The sequence below is a fragment of the Phocoena phocoena genome, chromosome 8 (genome assembly GCF_963924675.1).
Source record: "Phocoena phocoena chromosome 8, mPhoPho1.1, whole genome shotgun sequence".
Lineage (NCBI taxonomy): Eukaryota > Metazoa > Chordata > Mammalia > Artiodactyla > Phocoenidae > Phocoena > Phocoena phocoena.
The window spans coordinates 56882071-56894348 of NC_089226.1; the positions used below are offsets into that span (position 1 = coordinate 56882071).

Genomic DNA, 12278 nt, shown 5'->3' on the forward strand with positions numbered 1-12278 from the left:
GTGGCAGAAAGGAGAATTGAGCTTGAATATTCCAGACGTTTATCCCTGAGCTCTTGAAAATGGGGACCCCTGTTGCCTCTGAGTCTTCCCCTTGGCAGAAGCAGCTGGTCGTGTAGTCAAGCGTGGGGTAGCCGGCGTAGAGATGTTTGTATTAGAGGAAGCTTCTGGCCCCTCATCCCCCAGGGACAAAGGGCAAATAATCTAACTGGCCTGAGTCACTAATGGCTGTCCTCCTTCCCCAGTTAACCAGGACTGAGTTTTCTCTGTAATTTTGGGAAGGGGAGAAGAGGGGTTGGTTGAGAAACCATAAAGGCCCAGATGGGTCAGCCACCACCTAGAACAGGACAAATTGGAAGTGAAAGAGCTTGAAACATTCACTTTTTCCTTCTTAAAAAAAGACCTAACATTGTAATGGTTTAACAAAATTATTATAATTTCTTTTAAATAACCCACAGACACCCATGACGCTTCCACATTTACAGAACAAAAAGCACTAGAGAACTTGGTAGAAAACGATTTGCAGCTGGTTCCTCCCAGAAGCTGTCCCCCGCGGACAGGCTCAGTTCACTTCCAGGACCTCGGTCTCCGGGAGGCCGAACTTGGTCTTGTGCTGGTCGAAGAGCTTCACCAGGGCTTCCACGTACATGGCGTGGTACAGGTCGATGTCCTGCTGGGTCGGGTGCTCCAGCTTGGGGGTAGTGATGGGCTCACCCACTGCAGGGATGGGGCAGAGGCCTCTGGTTAGTCAGTGCCATCCGGCCCACGCTCCCTGGGCATCCACCATAATGCTGATGGTAGTGACCCTGCGCTACTTGCCAGCCGCCTGTCAGGAACTGTGCTGAATGTGCTCCATTGCAGGCTGTCCCTTTTACAGGTGAGAAGACTGGGGCCCAGGGGTACGGGAAGGGACCTGCCCAAGGCCGCATAGCCACTAAGCAGCAGATAGGATCAAGTCCAGCTGTACCCACAGTACTCAGCTGGGAGCTCCTGTGAGAGGTGTGGGATCAGGTAATGGCTTTGCTTTTGCCCTGCTCTGGGCACATCACTTCACCTCTCTGCGCCTTAGTTTCCTCACCTATCACATGGGGATCCTTCCTTATAGGGCTATGCCACAGCAATGAAAACCCAGAATCCTAACCACTAGGACACCAGGAAACTCCCCAGTTTTCCATTCTTAAGGTGAGGAGCAAACTCCTTCATGCCGTCCACTAGACCCCGTCCCTCTCCAGCCACCCTGTGCATGGAAATGTCCCTGCTGCCTCACAGACGTCAGACCTGGTATGGGATTTGTGTGTAACAAGAGTCAAGGGTGAGTCTGGATCGTGTGACCTAAAATGCAGGAAGTTGATCTCTCTGGAAAAAGTACAAAGCAAAACATCTGGCCCTGATAAGAACTCAAAGTATCTATGTGAGCTTTGGCCCCTGAAGTCCATGGCTTGCGGCCTCCATGCTCTTATGTGATCTCTAGATTGTGAACCATTAACAGATGCATACAGACACACATACTCCTACAATAGATAATTCTCTGGAGTCCTCTAAATTGTCTCATATGAACGCAAAGCAACACAGCTGGGGGCGAAGTGCAGCCAGTTTTTTTGCTACGCTTCTCACAGGCTTCTGCTCCAGGCATATTGATTTGCATCTGTTCCTCAAAAATCTATACAGTCTTGCTGCGGGAACCTCATTTAGGCTATTGTTTCTGACAAAAAGTCTCTTCCTCCCCTCTTTTTCAGGATAATTCCTATTCAGCTAATAGTGTAAGAGTCACCGGGACTTCCCGGTGGTGCAGTGGTTAAGAATCCGCCTGCCAATGCAGGGGACACGGGTTCGAGCCCTGGTCCGGGAAGATCCCACATGCCGCGGAGCAGCTAGGCCCGTGTGCCACTACTACAGAGCTCGTGTGCCACAACTACTGAAGCCCGTGTGCCTATAGCCCATGCTCCACAACAAGAGAAGCCACCATAATGAGAAGCCCGTGCACCACAACGAAGAGTAGCCCCCGCTCGCCGCAACTAGAGAAAGCCCGTGAGCAGCAACCAAGACCCAACACAACCAAAAGTAAAACAATAAAATTATATTAAAAAAAAAAAGAGTCACCTCCTCCCTGGGGTCCATTATGACCCTCCAGAGCACCCTGCATGTCCTCCTCACACCCCCTATTGATCTTTGCTGTAAGGGGGTCTTCCCTGATAGACTTGGGCTCTGAAAACACAGAATTGCTGAGTCCTGTTTTCTCATCTAGCACAGCTTAGCTCGTGGTAATGGAACTATCCCCTATGCCCCTCCCGCAACGATCATTCCCATCAGCACCCAAACAGGTCCACGTCCTCATGGTTCAGAGCCTGGACATCAGAGCCAGGGATGGATTTGAATCCTAACTCTGCCACTAAACTAGCTGTGGCACCCGAGTTCAGGGTCTGGAGGAAGGGGGGCTCACCCACGGTGGTGATGGGCTTGGAGTAGGGCACCAGCCCCCAGGTGTCGGAAGAGAAGAGGCCTCGGCCATGGAAGATGCACGGGGCGAAGCCAATGTACTTCTGGAACTTTTTCTGGACCCATCGGCCCCAGGAGCCCTCCTCAAAGATCACCTGCTTGTACACCTCATTCTCCCCGAAGGAGTAGGTGGGAACCAGGTCGGCTCTGGAAGGGAGAGGCCAGGGTCTGTCATAGCCCAATCACTGGCTTCAGTTCCTCCTGGCGGCCCTAGAGGCCCCAGACGCCAGCCAAACTCCCCTCCGTCAGGGGTGTACAAGAATCAGCCGGGGGACCCCAAACCACATGTCCCCTCACTGCCAGATGGGGACAGGCCCTCTGCCCCTGTTAGTGACTGGGGAGCATGTCAGGGCTTTACAATGTGGCCCTGACCAGGTCACTATAACCTCACTCGGTTTTCTCAAGTGGAAAATGGGGATGGCATCCCTGCAGGATTTTGCAGGAGAATCAAACGGGACCATAGAAGTAAATGCACTTTGTCCAGTGAAATGTGCTGAACAGGTGGCTATCCAGAATGTACCCCTAGAAAAGGTCAGAGAAATCCAGGCTGCCTAGCTCCTCTCTGCCTGTCCCCAGGGTTACCCCTTCAAGAAGGCTTCCTTGATATTTCGGGCCACAACACCCTCCTTCCTGGCCTTTCGCTCTCCTAGCTGCATGACACGCTCTGGCCCTGGGGCACAGTGCTGCCTCTGGGCTTGGCTGGCCTCTCAGCCCACCTGCCAGGGCCCAGGAGACCCAGGCTGCATCTTCGCCCACTCGGCCGCCCAGCCTGAGCTTGGGCAACCCTGGCCTGAACCTCTGGGCTCCAACCTCCCCTTCCCCACAGGATAGCTAACCCCCTTCTCTGCCTTCCTGGGGTGTGGGTTCCGCCTTCAGGAGGCCAGGAGCTGCTGCCCTGGGCTGCGCAGAACTGTTGACAGGTGTGTGCGTGCGTGTGCACACGTGTTCTGGGAGGCACTCACCCATGGCGCAGGGCCAGTTTCACAAAGCCTTTGCGATTGCGCAGGGTGACTGCGTTCTTGCCGGGCATGGAGCTCAGGGACTCGGCCGCGCCCCCCACCACGATGATGATGGCATTGCCGCTCCCATTCTTTGAAAGCAAGTAGTCTATGGTGTCCTGGTTCACAGGGCAGATGCCTGGGGAGTGGAGGGGGGACACACAGTCGGGGCTGCCCATGGATGCACTCCCTACCCCCTGCACATGGTCAAATATAGACAGAGCCGTGGACCCGGGTCCCAGACCTAATCCAGCCACTTGGAAGTATGGCCCCACGTAAGCCATTCTTTTTTCTGAGCCTCAGCTTACTTATCTGTAAAGTGGGGACAATGACACAAGGTTGTTTAGGGAATGCATTCATTTGGCAAACGTTCCCTGAGGTCCTAACTGTCTCATGCTGGTGCCAGGTGCTAGGGAATCCCAGTAAGTCAGGCTGGTGGGGATCAAGGTGGGTGGATAATGAGAGTCATGGACGATGATTAAGTCGTGCAAAGGGCAGCACAGGGGCTGGGGATGCCCAGAAAAGGGGTCAGAGAAGGCTTTCTAGGGAAGATGTTATCCTAGTTGAACCCTGAAGATTGTATGAACCGCTCTCCCACTCAGCCCTGACCCACTGTCCCTCAGCTGACCACGTCTCCAACACAGGACCAGGCACCAGGGCACGGTGGGTTGGCTTCCTGGCCAATGGACTGGCTCAGGCAGGGACACGCAGAGGTGGACTCTCACCTCCAGACATCAGGTACTCCCTCAGCACTGGCATCCGGAAGTTGCCGGCCAGCGTGGCCAGGTAGGGCCTTATGCCAGGGAACTTCTTGCTCACTTCTGTGGCCTCCGTGCTGAAGTTGCAGAAGGCACCCAGGCCCATGATGCCATGGGGGTGGTATCCGAAGATGTAGTTCCTGGTGGTCAGCAGGTTGTGTGTCTTCACCAGCTGCAGGGAAGACCTCAGGTCAGAGGAAGCTGGCCAAGAGAGGAGTACTGGGGCACACCCAGAGGTAGGGGAGGCACTAGGTGTGCCCTGGCCCCTGGAAGCCTGGGCCTGAAGGACTGGACTGACTCTCTCCTCCGACCTCAGACTCTCATCACTGGGTTCTCAGTGCCGGGTACTTGCAAGTCACCATTTGGACTTCGAGTCCCTGGGAAGGGGGTGGGAAACTTTCTCCCTCATTCCCCTTATTTCTCCAGCCGAACACATTCCCAGGTCCTCATAATTGCACTCTGCCAGCCTCCTGCATTCCCTCCCTCTGGGCCCATCCTCCTCACCACAGCCAGAGTGACTGCTCTAAAACCCCAGCGCAACTCCTGTCACTCTCAGATAAAGAGGGATGTCCAGCTTCCACTGGCATAAAGTCCAAGTCCCTTTCTTTGGCCAGAGAAGGGACAGTGCGGCTGGCCTGAATGGAAACCTCCTTCCAGACAGCCAGACTCAGCTCAGGCTCTGATGCAGGGAGCAGAAGGACAGGCCACAGCCCTTGCGCCAGCCACACTGCGGGCAGGGGAGGTCAGCTGCACAGCTGGAGTCGCTCACCTGCGGTGCTATCAACAAAGCTGTCCTGGATGCTCTAAAGGATGGTTGGCTTCCCGCCCTGGGACTGGTGGCTTGGACGGTGGGTTGGATGGTGCAAAGTTTCCCTAAACCCTGAGCAGCAAGAGGCACTGACCCAGGATCACAGGAAACATGATGGGGTGGAGGGTGCTGAGAGGGATGGAGAGGACTGGCATCTTGTTCAGAAGAACATCACTTTCTTTTAGGATTAGGAAACTAATGAATAATCAGAGAATTTTAAAAATATGGGAAAGTAGGGAGAAAATCCAAAGCACCTGTCATACCGCCAACCAGATAAACCGCTCTGACTCTGTTGAGCTTTTCTTCTACTCAAATAGACAAATGTTCTTTTTAAAAAAAACCACAAAACTGAGGTCATATGGTTGATATGATTTGGAAATAATTACCTCCCAAGCATATCATAGCTATTTTTCCTTATCAAAATCCCTCAGTAACATGTCTTCTCATGGCTATGCTACATGGAATAGAATTGTAATCAAACCCTGACTGATGGGCCTTTAAAAAGCTTCTAAAATTTCCCTCAGAAATAATGCTTCCATAAATACCTTATTTTTGTCCTCATGTCTGCTTGCATTCTTGAGACAAACATCAAGAAAGACAGTTCCTGGGTCAAAGGGTATGACCGTTTTGGTCTGGTGGGCTGCCCCACCTCTGGAGAAGTGGCACTGATGACATTCCCACCTGCAGTGCTTCAAGGTTCCCCCTGCCCTGCGCTGGTGCCAGCTGGAGCAGAGCCCCTGGCCACCGGCAGAATGTCAAGAGCCTGGGTTTTCTATGACTTCAGATTTGGGAACTCCCTGACTGAGGGAAGAACCTCGCGCTCAGTTTGGGGGGGCGTGGGGTGCTGGTGGTTGGCCTCCGGGAAACTGAAATCTGAATCTTCAGGTGATGGAGGCCAGAAGGGGATGGGAGTGAGGGTGGCTGGCACCCCTCCCAGCTCTGTAACTGCCCGTATGTGTGACTGTGAGAAAGACCCCCTGTGTCGTACCCTGTTGCTTGGGGCATTTGTACTCTTTCTCCCGTTTTGCCTTTGGCGAGCAGATTAAAACTGCTCAAAACCCCAAGTAATCCTTAGCTGCCCACCACATAAATGGGGAAGAGCAGCGGCTGAATCCACGGCCAGTGAGGTAGGGGAAGCCCAGCTTCACACACGCTTCGAGAAGTGGTTGTTCTGAGGTTTTGCCGCAGAGAGCACGTCTGCCCTACCGAATTAGCTCTCGGGAAAGCCAGAAGGAGAAAGCACCCTGTCCTGGTTTCCATGGGCGAGGAAGGCGCTGAGGTGAGAGCGGAGGCAGCCAGTACCGCATTGGAAACTTGCTCCTGAGTTGATGGCTGGGCCTGGGAGCTCCCAGCACAGGATGGGGTGGAAGACCCCGGATCTGGGCCATTCCTTTGATTACAAGGTAGAGACTAAGACCTAGAGAAAGGAGTTGCTGCTTCCCCGGAGGTCACAGCAAATCATCCTCCACCTCTAGACTAGGCCACCCAGCTGTGCTTTTCCCTGGACCTGGGATACAGATGGGCCACCTGGCGGAACCCTAGCTAGCTCTTTAAATCGTTTCCTCCCTCCCCCAAGCCTCTATCTGGTGGGACATTGGTTAAATGAGGTGCCGTGGGGCACAGTGCAGGTTAATGGCCCTTGGTGCAGCACCCAGAAAAGGACGGGCCTCTGATACGGCTTTGATCTGTCTTCATGCCACACTCCCCTCGCCATGGGTGGACAGAGCGTCCATTCAGGAGGGAGGAGGAAGGACACTGCTGATGAAGGCTCTGTTGACATACCTGCTCTCGTGTCCCCTGACTGTTTACCCATGGCAAAGTCTCAGCCCAAGGGGTTGCCCAGGTCAGGCCTGCTGGCTGACATGAGCCTGGGACACATTCCTGGCAAGTCGCCCCTCCCACCCTGCCTCCCTGGGCAGGTAGGGTGTTCAGATAGCCTTGTCCCAGCCTGGCACCATACAGAGGAGGGAACTCAGAACCAGAGAGGAACGAAGACTCGCCTAAGCTGACACAGTGGGGCACCACGGCAGGGGAACAAAGGAATGAGAACACAGGTCCTGAAGCAGACACAGCCTTGGTTTCTATACCAGCCCTGCTACTGACTTGCTTTGTGACCTTGGGACAGTCCCTCCTCTCTGGGCCTCAGTAGGTCCATCTGTGAAATGAGGCAGTTGGACAGATAGGTGACTATAAGCTCAGAGAGTGTTTCCTAGTCTCTTCTCCAAAGATCCTGCCCGTCTCTCGAGGAGAGGTGACCCGGGCACTGCCCACTCCTCTTCCAGGTAGCTGGTGGTCCTGGGGGCTGCTGTTAACACGTGAGCCCCACCTCTGCTGGGAGAAGGGATGCTCTCTGGGCCAGCTGAGCTGCCCTGGTGGCAAAGAGCAAAGAGCTTCACCAATAAGGGAGTGGGGAGGGGTGGGTGGGCACAGTTAGAAATCATTACCCAACCATTGGCAAGAGGCTGGGAAAAGGGGGTGGGACAGGAGGGTCATACACGACTCCACAGAGCATCAGCCCTGACATCAGGTCACTAAGGCCAAACCCTCCATGCACAGAAGAGGAGCCTGAGGCCCCAAGGGGCAGGGGCTTGGCCAAGGTCAACCAGCAGCAAGCACAGAGCCCAGGTTGAGGCATAAATGCCTCAGGCCCAGCTTGGCTTTGGTCCTGGTGCCTAGGGGCCCTCCCAGGGCCAGCTCACATGTGTCACGTGGCTCCAACTCCCAGCTGTCTTCTTGGAACAGAGGTGAGATAAGGGACACGGGGTTTTGTTTTGGTTCTTTGGGAAGGGCAGAGATCAGTGGGGAAGGGTACCTGTCTGTCCCAGCACTGACCAGCGGTCATCAGGTCATCCTGTTCTGGATGGGGGGAGCTACTGGCCTTGAAGAGGCTTCCTGAGGGGCAGGCCACTCTGGGGCCTGGCCCCCAAGGTAAGGGCCCTAGCAGAGAGAAAGAGTACATAATCCCTCACATCCAACCATAATTTACCACTTTTTATCATATGAGCAGCTCCATTTTACAGATAAGGGTAATGAGGCTCAGTGAGCTTGAGAAAGCATGCCCACGGTCCCATGGGCAGAAAGTAACAGAACCTAGCAAGATCCAAGGGCAGGGGCCAGGGCTGACTCTTCTGTGTCCCCATCAGGGGCCCAGCAGTACACAGCGAGCAACAGTGCTGGCCAGTGAATAGAGTGACAGGGCAGGACCTCAACCCAGGTCTCCAACAGCAAAGCAGAGGGAGGAAGACCCACGGAGTGGGGCTCGATCCAGTGGGGAAGTCTGGGATTGGATCTTTCGCAGAGAAACAGGCAGTAGGGATCCAGTGGGAAAGAACCTGGGGCCTGGATTCTAGTACTAGCCTTGGCATGGAGTCGCTGTGCAATTGGGACCAGTCCTTGCCCCTCTTTGGGACTCAGTTTCCTCACCTCCAAAGTGAGAGGGTTGGGTCCTATGATGCAACATCCTCCCAGCAACAACAGCCTTGGATTCCTTGCAGCCAGAGAGATGGGGTCAGGGAAAGGGAGGAGCAGGAATCCTGACCCCAAAGGTCCTGGGAAAACTGGGCTCAGGCTGGAATGGGCAGAGGGAGCTGGTCCTGTGAGTGCAGCGGAGAAATGTAGGGTTACCTGGCCACCTCCCCCAGGCAGCACGCCAGGATGTCTCAGTTGCTGACTCACAACAGCAAACATACACCACCCTGTGTCATGCACACTTCCGCATGCACACACGCTGCCTCCACTTTCAAACCCCACCGATTTCTGCTGGGTTACCTCAGCAGCTAGGGTGTGCCGGGGCTGGGGTACTGAGTGAGTTGGCTAGGCAGGTCGTTCCCCTGCAGGGAAAACCTTCAGGATTCTGCCAGAGTTACCCACAATCCACCAGCGTCACCAACATGCACCAGGGCCCAGATGCCTCTGCCCTGCCAACCTAGCTTGCAGACCACCAGCAGGGGGTCTGATAGAACGTTAACTGAAAGCCAGACCAAGCCACTTTTTATCTTGTCAGGACCTTGAGTTTGGCCCCAGAGAAGGCAGGTGCTCAGAAGACCAGTGTGGGGGACCCAGAGCAGCCAGTGGTGCAGGAGGAAGGAAACCCAGAGATCAACTTGGTCTAAACCAGCTTCATATGGGGAGACTGCACCCTGGCTTCACCCAGGGTCTGACTGCCCTGCTTTTCCTGCCTCCGTCCTCCAAGCCTGAGGGAAGCCTGAGGATTCGTCCAAGCTGATTTCCTACAGCTCTGCTGCATAGGGACTCAGCATGCTGTGGTGGGAAGAAGCCAGACTTTGAGGCAAGACAGCAACTGGAATCTTGGCTCAACCCCCTATTAGGCTCATTCTGCTGTGCTACTCTCTGACCTTCAGTTTCCTCTTCTGTAAAAATGGGATAAAATTAATACCCGCCTTACAGGGTACTGTGAGGGTTGAAGGACAGACTCCTTGGGGGAAAGTGCTGGCTCCTAGAAGCTCCCAATAAATGGAGATCCTCCCTCTCCACTCCACCTACTCACCAGCTGCCACATCCCAGGCTTCTTCTCAAACTCAGGTGCTCTCATTGTCTTCCCTGCCCCTTCAGTGCTACTTAGCTTCAGGATGGAGTTCCAGCAGCAGTGCCTCCAGAAGCCTTCCCCAAGCACTTCTGCAATTAGGGTCTCACTCTCCATTCAGTGCCCACCAAATTTTCTGGGCCCTAATTCCCATGGCCAGGACCCCCAGTGACCTACCCATGACTGACTGAGGGAAGTGATATTTCTGTAAGAGCTTCAGAAGGAAAGAAAGCCCCTCACACCTTTTGCTATCCTTGGTTCAGCCCAGATGAACTTGGACTACCTTAGTAGTATTGCTCCTGATAAATCACTTCGTTTTTTTTTTTTTTTTTTTAGTTGCGCCTTGTGGCTTGTGGGATCTTAGTTCCTGACCAGGGATTGAACCCAGGCCACAGCAGTGAAAGTGCTGAGTCCTAACCACTGGACCACCAGGGAATTCCCAATCACTTCCATTTTAAGTTATGACTTTAATTTTCACTGAAAGGCAGAGAAGCAATGGCCATAATATCTGCTATTATACCTGCTCCTTACATCACCCAGGATCTCAGTATCTGAAACACCTTTTAGATCCAAACGCTAGAACAACTCTTGTTTCCCCAAGGAATAAATAAACTTCTTCCTTTCCCAAAATGAGGACCAATAACTATCATGTTTCCCTTTTTGCCTTGGCTGCCAGGAAGCTCAGAGGTGACCATGAAGCTCAACCACTGCAACTCTGTTGACCCTTATGGGTGAAATACTTGTATATTTTCCCCGAATTCCTAATTTTTCTTTTTACCTGGTATAGCATTATACGTATCCTAAATTGCCTCAAATCCTGCATAAAGTGGGGTAGAGTATCAACAGATGCTCATAGTGGGAGATGTCACATGGTTCAACCCAGCACATGTGGTCACTGTGCGTGGGTGGGTTAAGGCTTGAAGTCAGATTTCCCATCCATTCCCACCCTCCCAAGGTAACACCCACAAGTCTTTACCTGGATGGGAAAGTAGTCTCGAAAGTAGCGCCACACAGCCCAGTTTCGGACCCACTGTGACCTCCTGCCACCTTCCAGTGAACAAAATACAGTGTTGGGAAGGAGTAGGAGTGGGAGAGAGTGATGTTCAGGCAGAGCCACTGTGAACCCCTGAGCTAGGTGACCAGCGCCCTATGCAGCGTCCTCCTCCCTCCCCCTGGGCCCCTTTCCAAGTTCATTCCCTCACGTTTTGCAAACCCTGGATTGAGTGTGAGCTCCATGAGGACCACTATGTGACCTTAGAGCCATTATTAACCTCCCCCTCCCCCCCCATCCAGAACCACAGCCTGGCTTAGCCCAATGCTATTCACATAGTAGGTGCTAAGTAAAAAAGGGGTAGCACCCATGATGAGGAACTTCAGCTTGTGCAGGAGGGAGTGTCCCGAGGGCGAGGGGGTCGGGCAGGGTGACTTGTGCTCTTACCTTTCTTGGGAGTGTTCCAGTCAAACACCAGCCAGGTGAAGTAGAGCACAGCTATGAGCCAGCAATCGGTGCAGAACGTGTACATGAGGATGACGCTGCAGGTCACTCCTGGGGGGAGGCAGAAGGCTCCCGGTCAGGCCTGTCCTCCCTGGGTGGGCTTCAGTCCCCTCTGGGCATGGGGTCACCAAGTGACTGAGTGTTTACCATGGCACTAAGCTAGGCACAGCTGGGGCCCTGGGCAGAGGGGGCCCACAGCCATGGCGGGGGGCAGGGTAGGAGGGCAGGGGAGGAGCCGGCTCACGGGGACACGAGCCTCATTTCCTAGGCTCTGATGGGCTGTCCCGGCATCGAGGGGCACGTGGGCTCCATGTTGTCTGGGCAGCAGTGCCAGAGGTGGTGGATCTCTTGTGAAGCTGTCCTTAGAGCTGTTCTTTCTGCCCCTCCTGGCATGTTCTCCCCACCCGAGTGTCCAGCATAGTGACTGTGGATGAGGGGAGGGACCTGCCAAGTGCCTCTATGTCTCAGGACTTGGGATGAGTCACTGTCTCAAGTGTGGGGCAGCATGACTTTTACCCCATTTTAGAGATGAGAGCACTGAGGCTCCAGGGGGAGGTTACTTGCCCAAGGTCACCCAGCAGGAGTGAGGCAGAGCCAGGATTCAAACTCAAGTCTGACTATTAAGTCCAAAATCTGCACCAGGCTTTAGAGATTCACTAAAAATTAGAAGCCCCAGACTGCCACTGGAGGGACCTGGGAGAGTGGGATTCCTGCCCCAGGAGGAGGGCTGGCCCCCTTCCAATATAACCAAGCACCAGGCAGTCCTAGGCCAAAGCCCAGAGCCCATCAGTCCCTCTCTCAAAACCCCCAGCAGGACACTTGAAGACTCCCTGGGACCAGCTTCCACTGGTCCCTTTATTCTGGGCCTGCCGGCCATAAGGTTGAATAACCTGGCACAGAAAGCCCTCATCAGAGCTTCTATCCTTCCAATTTTTACCGAGCCTTCAAGGCTAAGCTCAGACCTCACCTCAGGAACTGTTCTCCGGTATCATACTGTCCTCCCACACGGACCGCTCACCTCTGAATTCTCCACACTAGCTGGGTCACATCTTCTTTGCCCCCTGTCACTTAGCACAGGACCAGGGACAACAGGTACTCATGCTTGGGAGAAGCATGGCCTCCGTCCAGCATCCCCTCCACTGCCTAGGAAGGGAAGCCAACCCTGGTTGTAGGCACACCCTCT

At 54.0% G+C, this 12278-nt stretch overlaps 1 protein-coding gene across 2 annotated transcripts in view; it reads right to left on the reverse strand.

The window, feature by feature from the left end:
* Positions 1-410: 410 nt before the first annotated feature.
* Positions 411-12278, reverse strand: part of DGAT2 (diacylglycerol O-acyltransferase 2) — a 31112-nt gene continuing 19244 nt past the window's right edge. Inside the window, exons 3-8 of one of the 2 annotated variants that reach the window (XM_065881453.1) lie at positions 11039-11146; positions 10577-10647; positions 4217-4421; positions 3456-3630; positions 2438-2640; positions 411-714 (exon numbers count right to left, since the gene is read on the reverse strand). In XM_065881453.1, the coding sequence (XP_065737525.1) occupies positions 560-714; positions 2438-2640; positions 3456-3630; positions 4217-4421; positions 10577-10647; positions 11039-11146 (917 nt within the window). In that variant the 3' untranslated portion in view covers positions 411-559. The remainder of the gene's footprint in view (positions 715-2437; positions 2641-3455; positions 3631-4216; positions 4422-10576; positions 10648-11038; positions 11147-12278) is intronic. The other variant, XM_065881451.1, reaches the window with a different exon arrangement.